At 41.6% G+C, this 20,569-nt stretch overlaps 1 protein-coding gene across 3 annotated transcripts in view; it reads left to right on the plus strand.

Annotated features, from left to right (window-relative positions):
* CHMP4C (charged multivesicular body protein 4C) overlaps positions 1-20,569 on the plus strand; it is a 24,384-nt gene continuing 3,815 nt past the window's right edge. The window contains exons 1-6 of one of the 3 annotated variants that reach the window (XM_090137763.1): positions 1-402; positions 7,231-7,408; positions 8,384-8,498; positions 10,754-10,862; positions 13,310-13,415; positions 18,595-20,378. In XM_090137763.1, coding sequence (XP_089993889.1) covers positions 207-402; positions 7,231-7,408; positions 8,384-8,498; positions 10,754-10,862; positions 13,310-13,374 — 663 coding nt within the window. In that variant the 5' untranslated portion in view covers positions 1-206 and the 3' untranslated portion in view covers positions 13,375-13,415; positions 18,595-20,378. Of the gene's footprint in view, positions 403-7,230; positions 7,409-8,383; positions 8,499-10,753; positions 10,863-13,309; positions 15,350-18,594; positions 20,379-20,569 lie in introns of those variants that run through there. The other 2 variants (XM_090137764.1, XM_031590940.2) reach the window with 2 other exon arrangements.

Here is a 20,569-nt window from a genome sequence, read left to right on the forward strand (position 1 = left end):
CCCGGCGCCGCCCGCTCGCCGCCCGTGAACGCCGGTGCTGCCCGCGGAGCTCGCCGCCCTCTCGCCGCTCTTGGGATACGCGCGATCCGGGGGCGGGGAGGTGAGGCCGGCCGGCCCGCCCCGCCGCCAGGTGCCGTACCGCGGCCCGGGAAGTGCCATCGCGCCTCTGAGGCGGCCCGGCCCGGGCAGAGCCTTCCGACGCCGCGATGAGCAAGATCTCCAGGTTCTTCAAGGGGGGCGGCTCCGCGGCCTCCAAGGGCCGCGGGGGGCCCTCGCCGCAGGAGGCCCTGGCCCGGCTGCGGGAGACGGAGGAGATGCTCAGCAAGAAGCAGGAGTACCTGGAGACCAGGATTGAGCGGGAGCTGGCGCTGGCCCGGCAGCACGGCACTAAGAACAGGCGAGGTGAGCCCCGTGTCTGCCCGGGAGAACCTTTCAGTGGCGACCTGAGTGGGTTGTGTGTCTTTAAATGGCCAGGTTCCTGCGGCTGGCCGCTGCGGTGGCTTTGGTATCCATTTGTGTGTGGTGCATTGTAGAGTCATTATGGCGGACCGATAAGAGGATGCTTTATTCTTAACTGGTTTTGTGCCTGTAGACCAGTGGGCGGTAATAAATAAGGTCAGGATCCTGCTTACATCAGTGCTGTCGTCTCCGGGAAGCAAATGGTTGGAACCACAGGGACACACAGACCTTTGAGAAACGAGATAATTACTTCTTGAAGTTGCCTGGATTCCTGATTGTCTACTCCTAGACTTATTTTTTCTTAAACGCTTCCAAACAGAGGCAAAATGTTCTGAATCAAACATTCACAATGTAACAAAAGAGTAGTTCTTTCACCTGCTCCTTCTGTTGCTGGATAATTTAAAAAGTTAATGCCATATAATTTAGAGCTTGTGAGGAGTGTTTTGATTATCCCCTTAATGTATTTGTAATACTTTAGCACTTAATAGTTGTTAGCAGGAAGTATTTAGTTAGGATTAGAAAACATTGGTAGGAATTGCTCAGATTTTAAGGGACCAAAGCCAGCCCAGCAGCTGAGTCTGTCTGTGGCATGTGAGCTCTCAAGGATGTCACGTTGAGGACTGTCATGTTACAGATATCTTAGAGTTCTTACAGACTTCCCTGCCTTCAACTGGGTCGTCTCCCTGGGCCTTTCGTGCAGGCACTGGTTCTTCAGGGAGGGAATCTGGCTACAAAGTCACACTGTGGGACACAGTGACCAGATAGCTCCCAGAGCTGGGTCACTGCGCAAGAGCAGTGGGGCTGACACAAGGAAACAGGCTCATTCCCATGCCAGTAGCAATTCCTACCAAGACCCAGACATGTTGCTATAGAACTTCGTGCCAAGCCTGCACTTTAAGCTGGCATTACTGCAGTTTCCTGCCTCAGTCCTGCCTCACACTACTCCCATCCTTTTGTTGTCAGAGCTTCCTGAAGGGTGTGTTCCAGAAAGCAGCTATAAAATGTCTTAGTTTTTCAGCTAGATTGTTTTTTTCCCAGGCTAGGTTAAGTTTCTCTGGCTGCTGCGGAAGAGTTTGGGCACCTGTGAAGGAGAGAATGGTGCAGAGGCAGCAATTACTCACTGTACTGGGAGGTGGATCTGCTTCTGCAACCTGACTGGTTTATGTGGGTTCCAGCTATTAGTCAGTCCATTGCCTTATGCTTAACACATGTGGCATTAGCTTTGTGAAGCTTCTCTCCCAGGTGTTTGTTTCCTCTGGTGCACTCAGTGTGCAATCCTTCTGGTTTTATCTATGCAGGTATATGTGAAGTCTTGTTGCAAACTGGATTGTTGAACTGATTGTGGTCAAAAATAACTCCCTTTGACCTTTCTTGTCGTTTGCTCAGTAACCCACAGTTAAGGTCAGTAAAGAGAAAGTAGGGCAAGAAGTTCAGAGAAGGATTTTTTTAATGTAAAAAATGGCTTTAAAGCCAAAAGGAAGTGGTGAAACTGCACTCATGAGAAATGAGAGAAACTCACCTTGCTGTGCCACAACGATTGAATTTGGCAGCCTGAGTAAGCTTAATTCCTCAAGAATATCCCTCATTTGATGTGACGTTTGTGCTAGTTTGTATCACAGTTCATTAATGTATAACAACACTAACTGCTCCCTGTGCTGTGTTACAGAGGAAATCTGTGCTAGACTGCACCTATAGTAGTGCTGCGTAAACACAGAGTGTGAATGAGAGAATAAAAGTTGGAATCTACAATGCCTTGTTAAAGCAAATGTTTCAAAAGGAGCTGGTGGGTAGCTTGATATGTTCTTTTCATAATTGTGCCTGTGGAGGAGCCTGTGGAACTTAAAACAGGAGTGACTGGGATGAAGCAGGATTTATCCAGGTACGGACAGTGCTCCAAGTTAGTATGATCTCATTTGATTTTTAGGCTCATGAGTGTGAGTCAGTTTTACTGACACAAGTGAGATCATATTCAGGGGCTAGCAATTTTTAATGAGTTCAGATGAGTCTGAGTCTTGGATGGGTTCATGTGACATCAGAAGATTTAATTTGCCTTAAAGCCGTAGCATGTTAGCTATGTAAACAGATCTGAAGTGTCAGCTAAATATATTTGGCATCTCCTTCAAGAAGTCTGCATCTCTGCAGTTCCTGTATTTAATTTGAAATTAGCTGTGCTTTGGGGATGATACATTTGCCATGTTACCTGATGGTAACATTTTATTGTAGCCAGACTATCACAGGGTTTTCTGAACAAGGGTGTGTGCTGGAATTCCCATTGGAGAGGTTATGTCATGATGAGCAGTATTTATTTGTACAATTCGCATTGCCTTCAAATGTCTCACCACATCAGATCATAACTCAGGATTTTTTTTTTATATCTCTTGCTTTATTTTCTAGAGTATCTCTTGATGTTTCAATCAGTGCACAGCTGCCAACTCCAGCAGCATGCTGACCTTTCATCTTCAATATTCTGAAGGTCACGCAGGAAAATTTAAAGGACAGAAAGTGATCCAAAGTGTCAGAATTGATGAGGCTCGAGTTGAGAAATTGGGGTAGTGCTGAAGAGATGCAAGATATGTTTTCTTTGTGCTTCTTTGGCTCATCATGTCCGGGTTAGCAATGACAACACCCAGTTTCTTTATGATTGTGGGTTAGGATCCAATACAGCTCACTGCATAGGAGAGCTATTTCACCTGAAACTCCCCACCTTCATATTGTGTATTCTTTTAGCATGTGGAGGGCTACTGCCTCCACTGCTAACTGAGTGATGGAATGATGACCAGGACTCTTTGTTTATTTGTTTAAAGCAAGTTTATCAGCAATGCTAAATGCAATTTTATCAGTAATGCTAAATGTATGAATAAGCACAAAGTACAAGAAAATGTCCCTCCACGGTGGTCCTGGGGAGTGTTTGTGTTCTGTTCTTCAAAAGCTGCCTTGCTGTTACTGCTTGTTTGCTCTAACAATAATCCCTATGCCTCTGAATCTTCCTTCGCCTGTCCTATCTCATACCTCCACAGACATGCATGTCTTTTATTTCTGTTTTGCTGCCTGAGAAGTCCATTTAGAACGAAAAGGGTTTTCTGAAGTGTGTCAGTGCCTGTGAAAATAACTTTGTTTCAGCCTGAAGTCTACCACAGATCCTAAAATACGGATATATTATAGAGCCATATAATACTACTGAGAACAAAACCTGTAAAGAAAGTTGGAATAACAGGTAGGCTTATATGAGTGGATGCTGCTAAGTATCTTGTGTGGTACATTTGGGCAAGGTTCGTGTAGCCATGTAGCATTCCTTTTCTATGAGCTACCTGTAGCCAGAATGCTGTTGAAACTGAAGAGCAATGTGGCAGTTGCATGGTGGTAGGGGCAGGGCCATCATTCCTGCAGTGTGTGACAGGGTGTGTGACAGGTAGGCACTGAAGGTTTGTGGCTGGGAGAGAGGAGGAAACCTTTAAGCATGTCTTTGTTTTGTGACTTACAGCCATTGTTCTCTGCTCTTTTTGGTCACATTCAAAGTATCTTGCTGTCAGCTGGAGTGGTTATAATGAGTCAAGTGCTTTATTGTTACCGAATTATTGCCTCAGTTGTAACTGTATGTGGCTTTCCTCACAGGGTTTTTAAAGATTAAGAGTGCTGATAATAATCTTAAGGTGGTGCCATTTTTATGGCCACAACAGCATTTCATCTCAGTGTTCCTAGTTTGAGCTCAGATTCTGTAATCCATCAGTCTCTTATGGGACATGGAGTTTTTGTGAACCTTAGTCAAGAATGAGATCCAGTGTTTTCACAGTGGTGTTATGTCTTCTGAAGACATAACCAGTTTTCCCCTGGGAATTTTAGAGCTTATTATACGATGTTCTTAATTTTACTTCATGAGATTACCAATTCCTGTACTGATAGAAATTGGTGGAGGGCTTGTAGATAAAATGAGAAAGCACAGTGATAATTTTGAATTCTGATCTATCATGAGACTGTGATGAAAGTGCCACGACTGTGCCACTGTTTGTGTTCTTTACTTTAGAAACCTGGATATTCAGTGTGGTCAGAATTACTATTGCTGTTGCCAGAAATGGCCAATTTTGGTCATTTCTTCTTCCTTACTAAAGCATCAGCTTAGCAGCGATGCTGGAAAAGTGTCTGTGTGTAACTAACAGTAGTTCTTCAATACGCACACCTACACTGATGCAATAATCTGTTGCTGTTCCAATCACTAGACTGGAAGATAGAATAAAAACTCAAATTAAAAGCAGTGGTTCCTAATCCTACTGAGCTGTGTCCTGCCTGCTGGACTTGAAGTAGAGCACAATACAACTGGTAAACTACAAGGAATTGCTAACCACTCCATTATGAAATGCAGGAGTTGAATCTGCTTCACTGGGGCAAAACAGAGCATCTGAGACTGCTTTCTTTTTATCCTGGTGAAGACCTTCACCTCGTCCTGGTTAAACTGGTATTATGATTACTTCCTCAGACTCTCCCCTACTTAGACTCATCCTACCTGGCTGTCTTTCCTTTTCTGAAATCTTGGAAATGGGCAACGCTCTCTTTCAGTGTCATTCTTAGAGCTTCAGTAAAGTAAGTTGATGTTCTCCTCAATTTTTCTTTTTCTTTTTTCTTTTTTTTTTTTTAATTAATAGAAATTATGTTTCAGTTTATTATGCAGTAGCATTTCTGTGAAGCATTTAAATATTGTGCTTGCAAGAACTGGTACACAGATTTTAATATGCTTGTATGTGCAGTGGAAAATTACTTAAAAGTAAATTTAATTACAATCTGTAAAACAGAAAAACAGATTTCAAGTTACATTGAAATTCTCGTATTTTATCTGTAGGGGGTATAATTACAGAACCCTGCAATTAAGGGCATTCATTTAATATAAGTGAAAAGATCATGTAGTCTAGTGGGAATATGTTACAGATGGGTTGATAAGAAAAAAGTATGAATTGATTTGCTAACAAGACCTTTGTTCTGCAAGTCACTGAAAAGCCACTCTAAGGTCTCCCTGAAGCCTTTTCTTCTCCATACTGAAAGCTCCCAACTCTCTCAGTGTCTTCATAGGAGAGGTGCTCCAGCCCTCTGATCATCCTTGTGGCCTCCTCTGGACTCTCTCCAAAGCCCCGTCTCCTTTTTAGGATGGGTGCTCCTGACCTGAACGCAGTACTGCAGGTGAGGCCTCACAAGGACAGAGTAGAGGGGGATGATGCTTCCTTCCCCTTGCTGGCCACCCCTCTTCTGATGCAGCCCAGAAAGCAGTTGTCTTTCTGAGCTGCAAGCACACACTGCTGGCTCTTGTTCAGTTTTTCATCCACCAACATCCCCATGTCCTCTTCTGCAGGGCTGCTTTCAGTCCACTTATTTCCCAACCTATATTCATGCTTGGGACTGCAAAGCTTCAGACTGTGTCCCAAAAGTTGGCTAAATACTGAATTTAAATACTGAGTTAATCTATTTTGACTGTGGTTTGCTGTCCTCATACACTTTACTGTAGATTCTAAAGACACTTTATTTCAGAGTCTGTGTGTATGTATGTATCCTTGTGCAGCTAATGATGGCAATTTTGACCATGTCGATTCAAGCACTTGTCAGTAAAGCAGTAAATAGATATTTTAGGGTATTCTCACTTTATTTGGAGAACTGGATTCCCCAGTGTCTAGATTCATTGTTTTTCACACGAGTGAAACTCTTAAACAGAACACTTAACACCTAAACAGAACACCAACAGTAATTGCTTTTTTCCACTGACTGGGAACTGCAGTTGCTTGCTGGCTCTGAACATGATTAAAAAATTAAATATAACAGGAAAAAAAGACACAGCTATTAACTGGCTTTGAAAAAGCAATAGTCTCTCTTTCTCTCTCTCTTTCTCTCTCTTTTTTTTTTTTAAGTCACAACTCAGTCTCTTTTGTATGCTGTATCTTGCCTGGCACATGTAGAGTTTGGAATGAATAGTGGTCAGGAAATGCTTATGGCAAGATTGTGTGTTCCACACCCAGAAACTGAGTGAAAGCTCTTTTCTCCTTCTGTTTGTCACGTGCATTTATGCTGGTAATGATTTACTCTGGGCAAAGTATACTGTTCACTGAACAGTAATCTCTCTGATTTAAAGAGATAATAGGTGCTGGATTTAGGTGTGGTCTTATCCACAAAAGCCTTGTATCTTCTATATATTTTCAAGTTCTGAGTTTTAAATATATGTTAATTGCTGACTACAAGGAACAGAAGATACAACTGAAAGCCAAAGAAGTGTGAATCCTCCCTCTGAGCTAAGGTTATGTCATTTGGACTTGCCATTACACTTGACACTTTCTGCTACTGAGACAAAACTTTGAAAACAGCACTGATGGAGAGGTGGCCATTATTCCAGATCTTCTTGCTCTGTCTTCCTTAGTTTTTCCTTGGGTTTTGCAATCTCTTCTTTTCTTTCTCATTTCCTACTTTCTGATTTCTCTTTGATGTTTTTCTTTTTCATCCCTATCTTCCCTGTTTTCCCCACATGCACATGATGGAATTCAAGAACTTCTATAGTGGAAGAAGAAGCTGCTTTTGCCTGTTCTAAAAGGATTTAACCTAAAAGAGGCTTCCCAGCATGTTCATGCAACAGCATGTTGGTGATAAGCAGGCTGCTGATCCGATGTGGTCAAAGTTTGCTTCTCTGCTAGTAAGGTAGGAGGGTGAGAAGTGTGACTTCTCCTCGTCAGACTGTTACTGAACTGCTTGTCCTTGTGTTTTGCTATGAAAATACACAATGTACTGTGCCTCTCTGCATTCCAGCTGCTTTACAAGCACTGAAGAGAAAAAAGAGGTATGAGAAGCAGCTGAGTCAAATTGATGGGACACTCTCAACCATTGAATTCCAGAGAGAGGCACTGGAGAATTCACACACGAACACAGAAGTGCTCAAGAATATGGGTTATGCTGCACAAGCTATGAAAAAAGTGCATGAAAATATGTAAGTCACTTCTACTAGCTTTCAAAAGGAGCTTGGTAACAACTTTTAAACTATATCATTGCTATGGTCTGTTGTATCTAGTCATTCAGTTTTTGACTTCATTTTGGTTCAAGCATTTAATGTCAGGAATGCTGTTTGTGCTGTTGTGTTATATTTGGTAGAAAAATATCTTTTCTTGGCAGCAAGTTTAAGTGGAAGTCCAGCTAACTAAAGAGATCCAGATGGCACTTTTTTTCTTTAATTAAACATGCCTTGGCAGCAGAGACCTGCTGCTGCCCTCAAGTTTTCTACAATAAAACTGGGTTTCTTCAACTAGGTGGATGCTCTTCCTCAAAGTCTGTAAGCTGGAATATATGATTCAAAGTACTAGTTAGGCTCGAATAAAAGATAGAGTTTTTTTTTTTTGTTTTTTTTTTTTCTTTTTGTGTGTGTAATACTTTTATATGGCCTATGTTGTTTCATGAGGTGTTTTCCTGCCTGAATAAAGAGTTATATCAGAAAGGTTGTTCTGGCAAAAGTAAACAGGAACCGAAACAATAATGAAGTTAACAATAAGGGGAAACTTTTAAGTGTGGTCCTAAGTTTCCACCAGTTTTGCTGAATGCTTAACATCAAAAAAGATCCATTTATAATGATCTTCTCCTTTGGATCTTTGGATCTCCTCCTCCTCAGGAAGGAGATGTGCTCTGCCCAGTGATTGTAGCTGTTGGCTGATGGATGTATGAGAAGCAGAAAGAGGGGAAGCACAGGCTGCTGCAGAATGACTTGTGTTGTTATGCCAGAGTGGAAGGAATTGGACTGAGTGAAACACACTAAAACTTGCCAGGAAACAGTAAGGTTTAAGTAAAGGAAATTACTCCACGTGAGTTCTTCTGCTTAAATAGAAATAAACTGGGGTCTCTTTAGGTGTTTCTGAGTCCCTTCTGCACAATTTGAATAATGTATCTCTGAAAACTGCTCTCTGTTATGTTGCAGGGACTTGAACAAAATTGATGACTTGATGCAGGATATCACTGAACAGCAAGATGTTGCTCAGGAAATTTCAGAAGCTATCTCAAACAGAGCTGCATTTGGTGATGAGTTTGATGAGGTCAGTATTTTACTAAGAGTTTTAGCTGTAAAATCACTCTGTAGTTGTTTCGTGGTACAGTGGTTTGTTCCAGAGTTTTATTTCTCAAAAGGCGAGGACATGAAGTTTCTTGGCTCTTAACTTATCCTATGACATCTTATGTTTACTTAAATCTTTATAGAAAAAATAAACATAAAAATATAGACTAATAAAAAGAAAGTTTCAAGCCTAGAGCCGTAGTTGTTATTTTCAATTGTAGCGTTCTCAGCTGCACCATAGAAGGAGAAGGTCACTAAAGCATGTAATTTGTACTGCTTTAAATGGATACTGAAAGGTATAATTTGTTGTGCTCCAAACAGGCATCCATTTAACAAAGTGCATATTGCTATCACTGCACCATGAACAGGCTACTGTTCCCAATTTTTGCATGCATGGGCTACATTTTAAGGTATCGCATTGTTTTGGTGCTTGGAGATGCTGTCCTGCCATTAATTTCTGGATTTTCTATTGTAGAAAAGAATGTAGAAGTAATTCCTGTTGCAGGCAGTGAGGGTTCTCCTCTAGAGCTCTCTTCCTAGGCACCTTCCAGGAAACTGAAATTTCATTGCAGTAGCTTTTTTTTGCAGTAGCTTTCATCCAATTGTTGGACTTGACTGTTGTGTGTGAGGAGGTCCTTACTGCTCAAAGGTTGAATGTACTTTGTGCAGTCTGTGGGACGTGCAGCTGGAGGTCAGACTGAGTTAAAATACAAAATCAAACTAATTGTACTACTTTGTGTTAAGATGGCCAAGCACTAGGAATCATTTGAATAACCTCTTAAAGAATCAAGCAATTCCCACCCTTCCAGTTAATTAATTAATTCCTACATACCCAAATGGACAGCAGAGAAAAATACATGTGCTATATTGTATTTGCTTAATTAATCTTTTTGCCTTTTCATTCAGAAGTTATTTTTTCCACGAGTTTTTGAAAATGGTAGCGATTCTTTGTATTTTTTTTCTCCCTGTTATCTTCTTTCCTGTTTCTCCACTTTGAATCTAAATCATTAATGTTGGTGTAAAGAATGGGATCTGGCTGATGTAAACTGGGCTATAGTCAACTGGAAAACATACTGCCATTCCATGCAGCTATACAGGATCATTCAGTTTTCATCAGTGCTTAACTTTCAGGGGTCTAGACTCATTAGATGTAGTGCAGATTAACCCAAAACTTCCTAAGAGATGCTGGTCTAAGTTAATGAGTGTTTCCTGTTTGGGGAGAATAAGCCACTGTCAGTCACGTGAGGCATCATTATAGCAGCACCTGGTTTTGCATAGGAGCCTAATATTTACAGTACTTTTTCAGTCATTGGGAAATCTGGTTTGCATGCTACTTCAGCTTAAGAGTGCTAGAATCAGTGGCTTAATCACTAGGTTTTCAGAGGCTTTATGTTGGAGGAGGAGATTTAATTTTTTCTTTTCATTTGAAGGACATTTTGACCACGCACTTGGATTTCCTCTTCACATGCATACCACTGAAGCATGTAATTTGTGCTGCTCAAAATAGATATGTAAACATAAGGCATGACACTGTATGTGTGAGGAAGAATGCAAAACAAGGTCCTACCGTACCCGAGTAGAATCCAGGGAATAAGTCTTCAGCTTTTTAAAAAGCGTGAAGCCTTTTTATTTTCAGTATTATGCTTGTAGATGAGACTGTCTGCCCAAGTTAACTTCTGCAGCTAAAAGCCCAAGGGTGTTGTGTGCCTCAAGAGTGAGTAACAAGACCCAGGAGAACAACTCTCATTCCAGTGCTGCTTTGAAATCACAAGTAATCCTGGGCTTAGTGTAAAAGGGTGGAAGCACAACAATTAATGACAGTCTGCCTTGTAACCAATGGAAACTGTTTGGTTTTTAAAATGTGAAAAGATGCACATTAAAATTAGAATCAGTTTAAACTGTGCAGACTGTAGATTTGGAACAAATCTGATGAAGGCATTTGGACTTTTTTCTTTCTGTTTGCCTTTTTGTCACAAGTAGTACACTGGCATTTTTGTTTCTAGATTTATACTTTGACCTGTTTCAAACTTCTATCATCCTTATTTCAACTTTCAGTGAAGGTTTATTGTTATTGATCACAGTTATGAAAATGATACTTGCAGTACACTACTTGATAATCTTCCTTTATCAAGCATAAACTGTTATTTCAGTAATACTTTGCTTTATGGTGGTTACAAGTGCCCTTGTCTGAGATCACTGTCAGGACAATGAATTTGTTAATGTTTTCCTTGAATTTAGGATGAGTTGATGGCAGAATTAGAAGAACTGGAGCAAGAAGAAATGAACAAGAGAATGCGAGATGTCAGACTGCCAAGTGTTCCATCCACATCACTACCTTCTCGCCCCGGTAAACTGCTTGCTTGCCATTTTAAATTTCTTATGATTAAGCCATGCTGTGTGTCAAAGAGTGAGAGAAAATCACAGATATATATTTAACTCTGCTTTATTTTCTAAAGCATTGTAAATTCCTTATGTATTTTTGCATAGTTTATTAGAAAAAGGAATTCTAGTTTGATTTGTGAGAGCATTTAGGACCAAAATCTCTATAGATTTGAAAAGCCAAATTCAAGGAACTTGACCTTTCACATATCCTGGTGCAATTCCTGCTGAAATATAGTGAAATCACCAGAGAATGGAAGGATTTATTTTTTCTTATGGCAATTAAATTATCAATTTTTTTTTTTTAATTAGGGTCTGACCTAGATACAAAATGTTTGCATCACAAAAATTCAGTTTTTCAGATTAGTGGTTTGGTATTTGCCACTGATACTGTAATTAGAAATTCAAGAGGTAGCAAGGCATGCAAATTGAAAGAAACATTGTCATTCCTTTGGTTTCTTTCTCTGGAACATTAAGCAGTAGTCTTGTTTTTCTGTAGTTACGCTGTGTTTGTTTTGAATTAAACCAGGGGCAGACAACTGTTAACTGTATCTTTCACTGTGTCCCTGTTCTGTAGGAGCTGTAAGACCTGCTGTGTATTGGTGATAATAAAAAGAGAATAGATACTCAGTGGCAAGAATAGCACTCATGACACAAGCTGTGTGGTGCATTCTCTGCAAAATGGGGTACCTAGGTCAGCTTATTCTGAAGACTCGTGTGTGTGTTTTGGCAAGTGACACTTAAATCCCTGAGAAGCAGTTGAAAATTTTCCATCTGGAACTGTGGTCTCATCTCCTTATGTAAATGGAGGAATAGCTAGAAAAAAAAAATGGATTTAGGCAAACTCAGTGCAGATTGCAGTCTTGGCATTTATGGCTTGTTCGTATATCCTTTTCCAGATCCAGCTGTGCCAGCTGACAGTTTTATTTGAACCCACACCATCTCCATGTGATTCTCATTATCCCAGATTTGCTGCTTTATCTTTCTAAATGACTGCTTTGGGAAAAATTAGTCGCTTTTGCAAAACTGGCTAATCTATTTTGTAACTGTATGCTTACTTTTACAAAGAAGTAAGAACAAAGCAATTAATGGTTCTATACTGCTTCTAGTTGGACATGCATGATGTTAGAGGTCAGGGCAGTGGGGTGAAACAAGGCACTATGACCTTCCCCTGCTGAATAGTAAGCCAGTGGCACCTGCAGCATAGGAACTTGACTTGTTGGTCCTCTGTGTCCTTCTCCCAGCCTGAGCCTTTAGAAGTGGTACTCAGGATCTCTTCTGTGATGGTAATTTCCAGCAGTACGGCAGGAGCTGATTGGCTGCACTAAAACAAACACACAGGGCTGGTGCACACCCAGTAATGCAAATCCTGACGCACACACGGCATGGAGCTGGGGAGAGCCTAGGCCGAACCTGGGCAGTAGAGCATGCAGTTTGCAGGTCACTGAATGAAGGCTATTTGTATGAGGTTATAATTCAGGCAGTGTGAGGACAGGATAGGAGGTTTGGGCTTTAAAACAACAGTGAGAAAGTGAGTGTAGGACCTAGCTGAGTATTACTACTGCTGTGAGCAGAGCAGTTAACCAAGTAGCCACAGATGTTACTCGAGCAAAGCATGTTTAGGAATTTTTTTCTCCCTTTCAATAAATGATAACTCCCATTAAAACCTAGTGATACCATTTGGAAACTGGACATAGAATCATAGAATCACAAGGTTAGAAAGGACCTACAAGATCGTCTAGTCCAGCCATCCTCCCATCACCATTTCTACCACAAGCTACCAAACCATATTATGTAGCACCTCATCCAGACACCTCTTTAACACTGTCAGGGACACATGCATGACATGTGCATGCAGAACCCTTCAGCACTATTTGGAAAGGTAGCACAGCCAGCCAGGGACAGGTCATTTGTTCCTGCTCAAGTGGAGGGGAGAAAACAGGTAGTGTTGCAGTGCTTGCTCACTCACTGTAAGAGCTTTTTGGGGTTAAATACATTTTCTGTAGGAATCTTTCATTAGGAGGTTAATGAGACCTGTATTGTTAACAGTGGGGTTATATGTGAGCTAATGGTGTGACACATCAGTCGTATCTGTGTCTTAGTTTCAGTGGGGGTGGAATTGTTTTCTTCAGTGTCTGGAATGATGCAATGCTTTGGTTTGGAGAAAAACAGTGTTGATAACACACTGATGTCTTTAGCTGCTGCTAAGCAGTGTTGTACAGTGCCAAGGCTATCAGCTTCATCACCTACATTTACTGAGAAGCAAGATAAATGTTACCTATGTTTATCTTGCTTCTCAGTAAAGCAAGATCTTAAAACTAAAAAGCACTATGCAAGGCCTGATGTTCACAAATTAATTTGTTTCTGATTGTTATTATTAGTTAATGATTATTGTTAACCTCTCTCTCTGTGCAGTTTCAACCAGGAAGAGAGTGGAGGATGAAGATGACATGAAGCAGCTAGCAGCCTGGGCTTCCTAAGGGCATGGTCTTTTCCTAACATGGAGTGGTAGAGTACAGATGTAAAGAGCTATAATACTGTTATAAACTTACCAATTTAGTATGGTTGTATTTCATACACTTTTAAAATTGATGAATCTTGCTAAGAATAGTATGATTTCCATATTACAAAATGGGTTTTAAACCAACCAAGCAGAAAACAATAATTGCCAAAGCCTCCAAACTTAACATTTATTCCAGCCTGGATCAGAGATGTTTTGTTTTTAGTATCAGTTTTTATTAGGTTATATCCTGCTGTTCTGCGAGACCTCAATGCCTCACCTGTGCACACACACAGCTGGATGCATTACTGCGATGAAAAAGATAAATAATGGAAGCCCCATCCTAGGGAGTCGTGTGGTTCAGGCTGTTAGCCAAACAGCTTTATACACAGGACCAGTGAGTTCCTTTGAGCCTGAGAGCTAGTAGCTATTCGTGTGGGCATGGAGACTTCCCACACTACCCGGAGCACCTTGTGGTGTCCTAGATATTAAGAGAAGACTCTTCTGTAGAACTTTTAATAGTCTATTCACTATTTGTTTGTTTGTTTTGTTTTGTTTGTTTGTTTTAACTGTGGCAAGTGACAGCAAGACTATTCTGTGCACAGCTGTATGGTCAACTTGAATCATGTTTTAAACTATTTCCAACTCAGCTAAATGGCAGCTCCCCTATGACTGGGGAAAATAACAGTGTCCAAGATTGTGTAGCTCCCTGCTAAACACTGATCCTTTAAAAAAGCCAGAAGAGACTTAGCCTTCCTGACATCCTTCCTTCCACCGTTACTTTCTGGGATGAATCTTTACTTTGGTTGAAAATACGCATCCTCACAATTTGAAATTCTACAATTTCAGGATAATTTTTATTCATTTCCTGAATGGCAGCAGTATCAGTGTGTGATATTCAAAATGCCTTTTTAACCCTTTCTGCTGATCTAACCTACTTGTAAAGTTGACATGTTATTTTTAGTGTAAGGAACAGATGCCACTGAGTGCTAACCCACTACATATATAGAGATATCACTGTTAAAATACAATAAAATTAAATATGCTGGCTTGTACAAAGAAACAGTATTTAATCCGACTGAAGCTCCATGGTACGAGCTTGCTAAAATTCACAAGGAAATAGTAAAACACTGGGGAGTTCCTAGGGAAGTGGAAGCAGAGTCACATTGATGTTTGTTTCTTCTTTTCAAATTGATGTAATTTTGTGATGATTGAACCACTTGGAGAATAGTGGGAGGCTTGCTTTCTGTAAATCCATAGCAACAGGAGACTGACCAGTTACCCTGTGGGCTTTTGCCTGTGATTTGCTTTAATAGCCTACAGTAGGCTCCGCACTATGAAATGTTTGGTTAGGCGCAAGCTAATGGACGTGGCATTCTGGTGTGCTCAGAATCTTTCAAATTGTGTTCTTCAAATGAGACCCAAGATTAACTAACATTTTTAAAATTTCAGTTTTTCATTCATTTCGTTTATCTGTAGTGGAATTCCTTTTGGTTTGCATTCATCTGAAAGCAGAGCTCATAGAATCACAGGATGGCCTGGGTTGAAAAGGGCCACAATGATCATCTAGTTTCAACCCCCTGCTATGTGCAGGATCACCAACCACTAGAGCAGCAAGTCTCTGCTTTAGGTACAGGAAGTGCTGGTGGATGCTGATTGCATAACCCTGCAAAGCTTGTGGACACATCTGGAATGTCTGAATGCAGGCCATGCCAGCACAGCCCTGTGCTTCACTTGGGACAGCTGGTCTGTGAGTTGCTGTTTAGCACATAAGCAGGCAAGAGTGAATAGGGTCACCGTGTTACTGTAAATATGCTCTCTATTACCTTGAACATATTTTACCAGAGGACTGTGGAAGCAGATGGTGTACCATAGCTGACTCTGGTTAATTATTTTAAGGTTGTTTTCTTAACAGGTGTGGACATTTTGAATCCGGATAGCTTGACAAAAATATTGATTAAGAAAAAGAAGAGTTAATATATACATGTCTTGTAAATAAATATTTTGGTGCCATGATTGTGTTGTTTTCCTGGTGGGGAAAGCTTACCTGTGCTTCTTACGCTCCCATCAGGACACAGTATTCTATTTAGCGACTGTGAGGATTTCTGAGAACATTTTTTGATGTATTGGTCTTTCAGGTCCAGGTTAGAATTCAATAAATCCTCAAAGGTATAAAAAGAAAATTGGGAGAAAGAGCGGTGAAGACAAATAAAGCAACGCGGCGGTGTTTTGTGGAGAACCTGAGGAGAACGTCGCCTGCAGTAAGCGTTAGGGCCTGCAGGCGGAGCTCTGCGCACAGCGCCCGGAGGCGGCGGGCTGCAGGCCGGGCTCAGTGCCGTCATTCCTTCCGCTCGTAGCGGGAGGCAGCCGGGAAGCCCTGCTCAGAAAGCGGGGCTCTCTGCCGCGCTGTGCTCCGGAGCAGCTCGGGTACCCTAACACAGGTGTGCGGGAGTACCTGATGTAGCTCAGAGTTCACCAGCTGCTCTTCCTCACTGGCATTGCTACAACAGCTACAATGAGTAACAGTGCTGCAAGAAATGCTGCCTTTTGCTCAGCCATTTCCCCTATAACAAATACACAGGGAAAAACAAAACAAAACAAAACAAAAAAAAACCCCAAACAAACCAAACACAACGAAGACCACGTACAGGTGCACTGGTTAAGTGGATTGTTATTAGTGGCCTCCCTATGGCTGGGATAGAAACTTTCTAAAGGAACAGCTGAATGTGCAGGGCAGAGATTACCTCACGTGTTAAGGGTTAAAACTTCAGCTCTCAGTGCCTCGGAAGCTCTGCCAGAAAAAATGTGTTTAACTGAATGAGTTTCCTGGGGAAGAGTATCCCCCACTGCAGGCTAAGTAAGGCATTGTAGAAAAGGTTTCTAATAGCATTAACCTGACTGCGGATCTTATGCTGCACCAGATACACAAAGGGCTTTCTATCACAGAGAGAAGAGAAGAAAAAAACGGTGGGAGAAAATGATAACTAGTGAAGACATGTATTTATGTAGACGGATAAGCTGTCTGCTGTCTGGGGCACATATTAGTCTGAGTAAACTGAAATCTGAGCCAACATCTGCTTCACCAGCACAGAACAGAGTCCTTTTGTTGAGAGATCTCGCACTCTGACTTTTGGGATGTCACAAGATGCCTCTATCTCTTGTCATCTGGGCAGTGAGTGCTGTGGACTGCTCATGGAATGAGAGATGCACAACTGCAACATCCCTGTATCACACAGGGGATGCCAGTAGGGGTCTGCAGCATGCTAAGAGCACAAGAAGTCATTTGCACACGTCATCTTTCTTTAGTTAACTAACAAACAGCATGGTTGAGCTTTAGTTTTTCATTGATTAATACTCCTTCATAAGGAGTATTACATACATAAGGAGTATACACATCAGCATTATGGTCTGCAGAAGAAGCTGCCCCGCCTGGGCCCCACTTGCACACATAAGCAGCAGCAGAACCCACATCTCACTCACTGGATGGGTTGAATTTTATTTTTAAAGATTCCACACAGTAAGAGTTTTCTCATCTGCTTATTTCTACAGAAGTTGTTGTTCCCATGCTCAACTCAAAGAATTGCATGTTGATGTAACTACACTTACATTATCCTCTAAGCTATACTGTAAATTTTCTACCTTAATACTTTAAATTAACACACAAACTCAACACAAGACTTTACCTGACCATACATAGTAACTGCCATAATGGGACAGATTTATTACCCAGTGCCTCTACTTATCCCTACAACACAATGGATGCCTCATCCCTGGAGGCATTCAAGGCCAGGCTGGTCTAGTTGTTGGTTACTCTGCCCATGGCAGGGGGGTTGAAACTAGATGATCACTGTGGTCATTTTCAACCCAGGCTGTTCTATGATTCAGAACTGTACATACTACAGAATGAGAAGGAAAGAGGAAACCCTTTGCACTGTGAGCTATGCCCCCTATTTGCTGGTTACTAAGAACTAGGAAAATCACAGGAAATCTGAGGTGAGACCCAGTGGGAGGTTTACCACATATCACAACTTCTTCCTAAACTGCATTTTGTTTTTTTTTACTTATTTTCAAGCACGCAGAGCAGTGATGCAATCTTGAAAGGTCAGTGCACAACCATCTCCCATTAGGCATTTGCAGGATGAGCAATACTTGACGAACCCGCTTTAATTGCTATCGAACAACTTGCAGCATGTCATGGCCATCCTCAGCTCTCCCACTGAACAGCTGCAGCAGCTGTGATTTCTTCTAGATGAATAGCACTAATCCGCGGGGGTCAGAGAGCGGAGGCTTTGTGTCTCCACTGCATTAATGGAAATGTCTTTTCAGTTTCAGATGAAGCTAGTAGAAAATAACATCATAAAATCTAGAACAAGCTAACTTATCAGTGGGGATATTTAGATCCATTTGAAACCCAGTGAGGATAGCCCAGGACACAGTTCCTGTACACACACAGGAGACTCACTGGATCAGAGAAGCATCCAATTTTAACCTGCTGACAAGTCTGTGGGATCAGCAGTAACATTAAGACAAGTCCAAGTGGCTTCCTGTGCAATTAAGGTGAATCACATAATCGCTTTCTTCCTCATTTTTGAAGCAGAGGTAATGCAATACCTCTCTCTCAGATACAAAGCGAGGACAAATTCCTTTTTTGGAGAGTACTTTGATGACTCTTGAGTCACAGGAGAGCTCAGCACAACACAGCAAGCACTTAAGATCTCCACGGAGCTCTTAAAAAGGATAAAAGAGGTAAAGGTTTCCATGAGGACTGTGCTGAACACCACAAAACAGATGAAAATACTGCTGCCAAAGGCTTAACAAAGTGTTGTCCAGAACCTACCAACTTTCCTTAGATGAGCATTGGGAGCTGACCTCTGCAACTTACTCTAGGGAACCTCCTTTGATAGGAGGGTTGGACTCAATGATCTCTAGAGGTCCCTTCCAGCCCCTACAATTCTGTGATTCTGTGACCCCAGAATCCCATTTGTTAGGTCAGTGCTCAGATGAGGCACAGCACCCACAGACAGGTGAAACCCATGCTGATTGCCTCTGCACTGCAGGGGTGAATCTCTTCTCTGACATTGGAAGGGAACCACGGGGATCATTGAGTCACCTGCTTTCAAAGTTCAAACTGAGGAAAAAGGCTGTGATGGCACAGGTCAGCTAGCCTGGCACACCTTAAGGCACATTCTTTGTTTTACAGGAAGAATACATATCTAGATGTGAATGCTGGGTCTGCCTAGAAATCTGAATGCACTCTGAACGTGGCAAAGATTCAGCTGAAATACAGAAAAGAACGCTAGCAGGAAAGATACCCTGCCAGCTGCTTTTCTATGAAGAGTGTCTCTTACAGCATTCTTCCTTTCCTTGGTGGCTCATGGCTGTGGACTATTTATTTCTATTGTGACATTCATAAAACAACAACAAAAGCCACCACCAAACCACAAAAATCAAAAATTACACACCACAAAACCCACAGCTAAAATGGCAGCAACTTCAGAGCTGAAGTCTTCAGAATGTTTCCCCATTGATTACTTTGCTGAACACGGGAAAATAAAAACCTGTAAAACTTCTACAGAAATCCCCTTTGTTATCAGTTCTGCTACTAGAAATGTGGGTATCTGGCAAAGTAACCGCTATTGCTTCATAGCTGTATTCCTTTCAGCAAAGGAATTGGAGATATGGATAGAAAAATCAAACTGTGGTTTAACGAATACGTGCTTTTGGAACAGGAGTATCCACCAAACAGTAGCTGTCCACATCCCTTTCCTCTGCAACTATGAAACCCCAAAGCAACAAAGAGATGCTTAACACAGGAAGACGACAGGCTGTGTAGGCTGCTCCCTCCCACAACCGTCCGGTGCAGCTTTTTGAGTTTGTGATGTGCTTCCTTCTTTAAGCTGGTTCAATGGGACTATTATTACCAGTAGCTGATAGGAACAGTGGGAAAGGTATGCAGTGGGAGTTTTACAGGGACTCATTCTTGATTCAACAGTCAGCATGTGAACTAATTTAATAACACAGAAATCAAAAGCAGAAGTAGCGTGAGAAGCACGTAGGATTATTACATTTAGGTAGCAGTATAAGAAAATAAAAGCCCAGTAAGATTCAGCTGGGTACAATATAGTAAATCTACAACAAACAAACTAAAAAGACAAACCGTACATTAATGGCTGAACCTTCAAGACAATTACTTTCAGAAGAATTTAACTGTGGCAGATAAAAATAAAGCTTAACAAAATCTCATTCTTCACCTGAGATTAGAAGCAGCTTGATTTTTAAATTAGACAAAAACATCTGCTCACGTGACAGTAAAAGTTTTGGGGCAGCAAAATAGCTTGTAAGCTTCAAGGAGAAAGCAACAAAATTCACAGTGCTTTGCCCTCTCATGACTAAACTCTAAGATGCTTATACTGTTTTATTCAGAGTGACAAGCTGTAGAGATCTACTTGCAGTACTTCAGAACTTCCTAGTGCACATGAGTCAAGAGTTTTTTCAGGACTTTTGAAATATTTATAGTTAGAAGCTAGCACTGAATATACACAGTTCAATCAACTTCTCAAACACACAAGTGACATCTGACAAACGATACTGTGTACTTTCAATAAGGTGACATAACTTCATTGTTCACTGAGCGTCTCCCAGGATTCAGGCAGACTGTTGAAAAGATCAGCTCCTTTTGTATTTTAATCTTCAAAAGGAGTGCCCTAAATTGCACTGCTGAGGCCTCACCTGGAGTACTGCATCCAGATGTGGAGTCCTCAGTACAGGAGAGACAGAGACCTGTTGGGGAGCATCCAGAGAAGGGCCACAGAAATGATCTACAGAATTGAACACCTCTACTATGAGGGCAGGCTGAGAGCTGGAGCTGTTCAGCCTGGAGAAGAGAAGGCTGTGAGGTGACCTGGTAGCAGCCCTTCAGTATCTACAGGGGAGCTATAGGAAAGAAGGGGACAGACTCTCAAAGAGGGTAGATTTCAGCTAGATATAAGGAAAAAATCTTTTACAGAGAGGGTGCTGAGGCACTGGAACGGGTTGCCCAGAGGTGTGGTTGATGTCCTGTCCCTGGAGACTTTCAAGTGAGGCTGGATAAGGCCCTGGGCAACCTGATCTAGCTGCGGTGTCCCTGTTCATTGCAGGGGAGTTAGACTACATGATCTTTAAAGATCCCTTCCAAC

Source organism: Phasianus colchicus, chromosome 3 (genome assembly GCF_987193195.1).
Source record: "Phasianus colchicus chromosome 3, bPhaCol1.hap1.1, whole genome shotgun sequence".
NCBI classification, from domain to species: Eukaryota; Metazoa; Chordata; class Aves; order Galliformes; family Phasianidae; genus Phasianus; species Phasianus colchicus.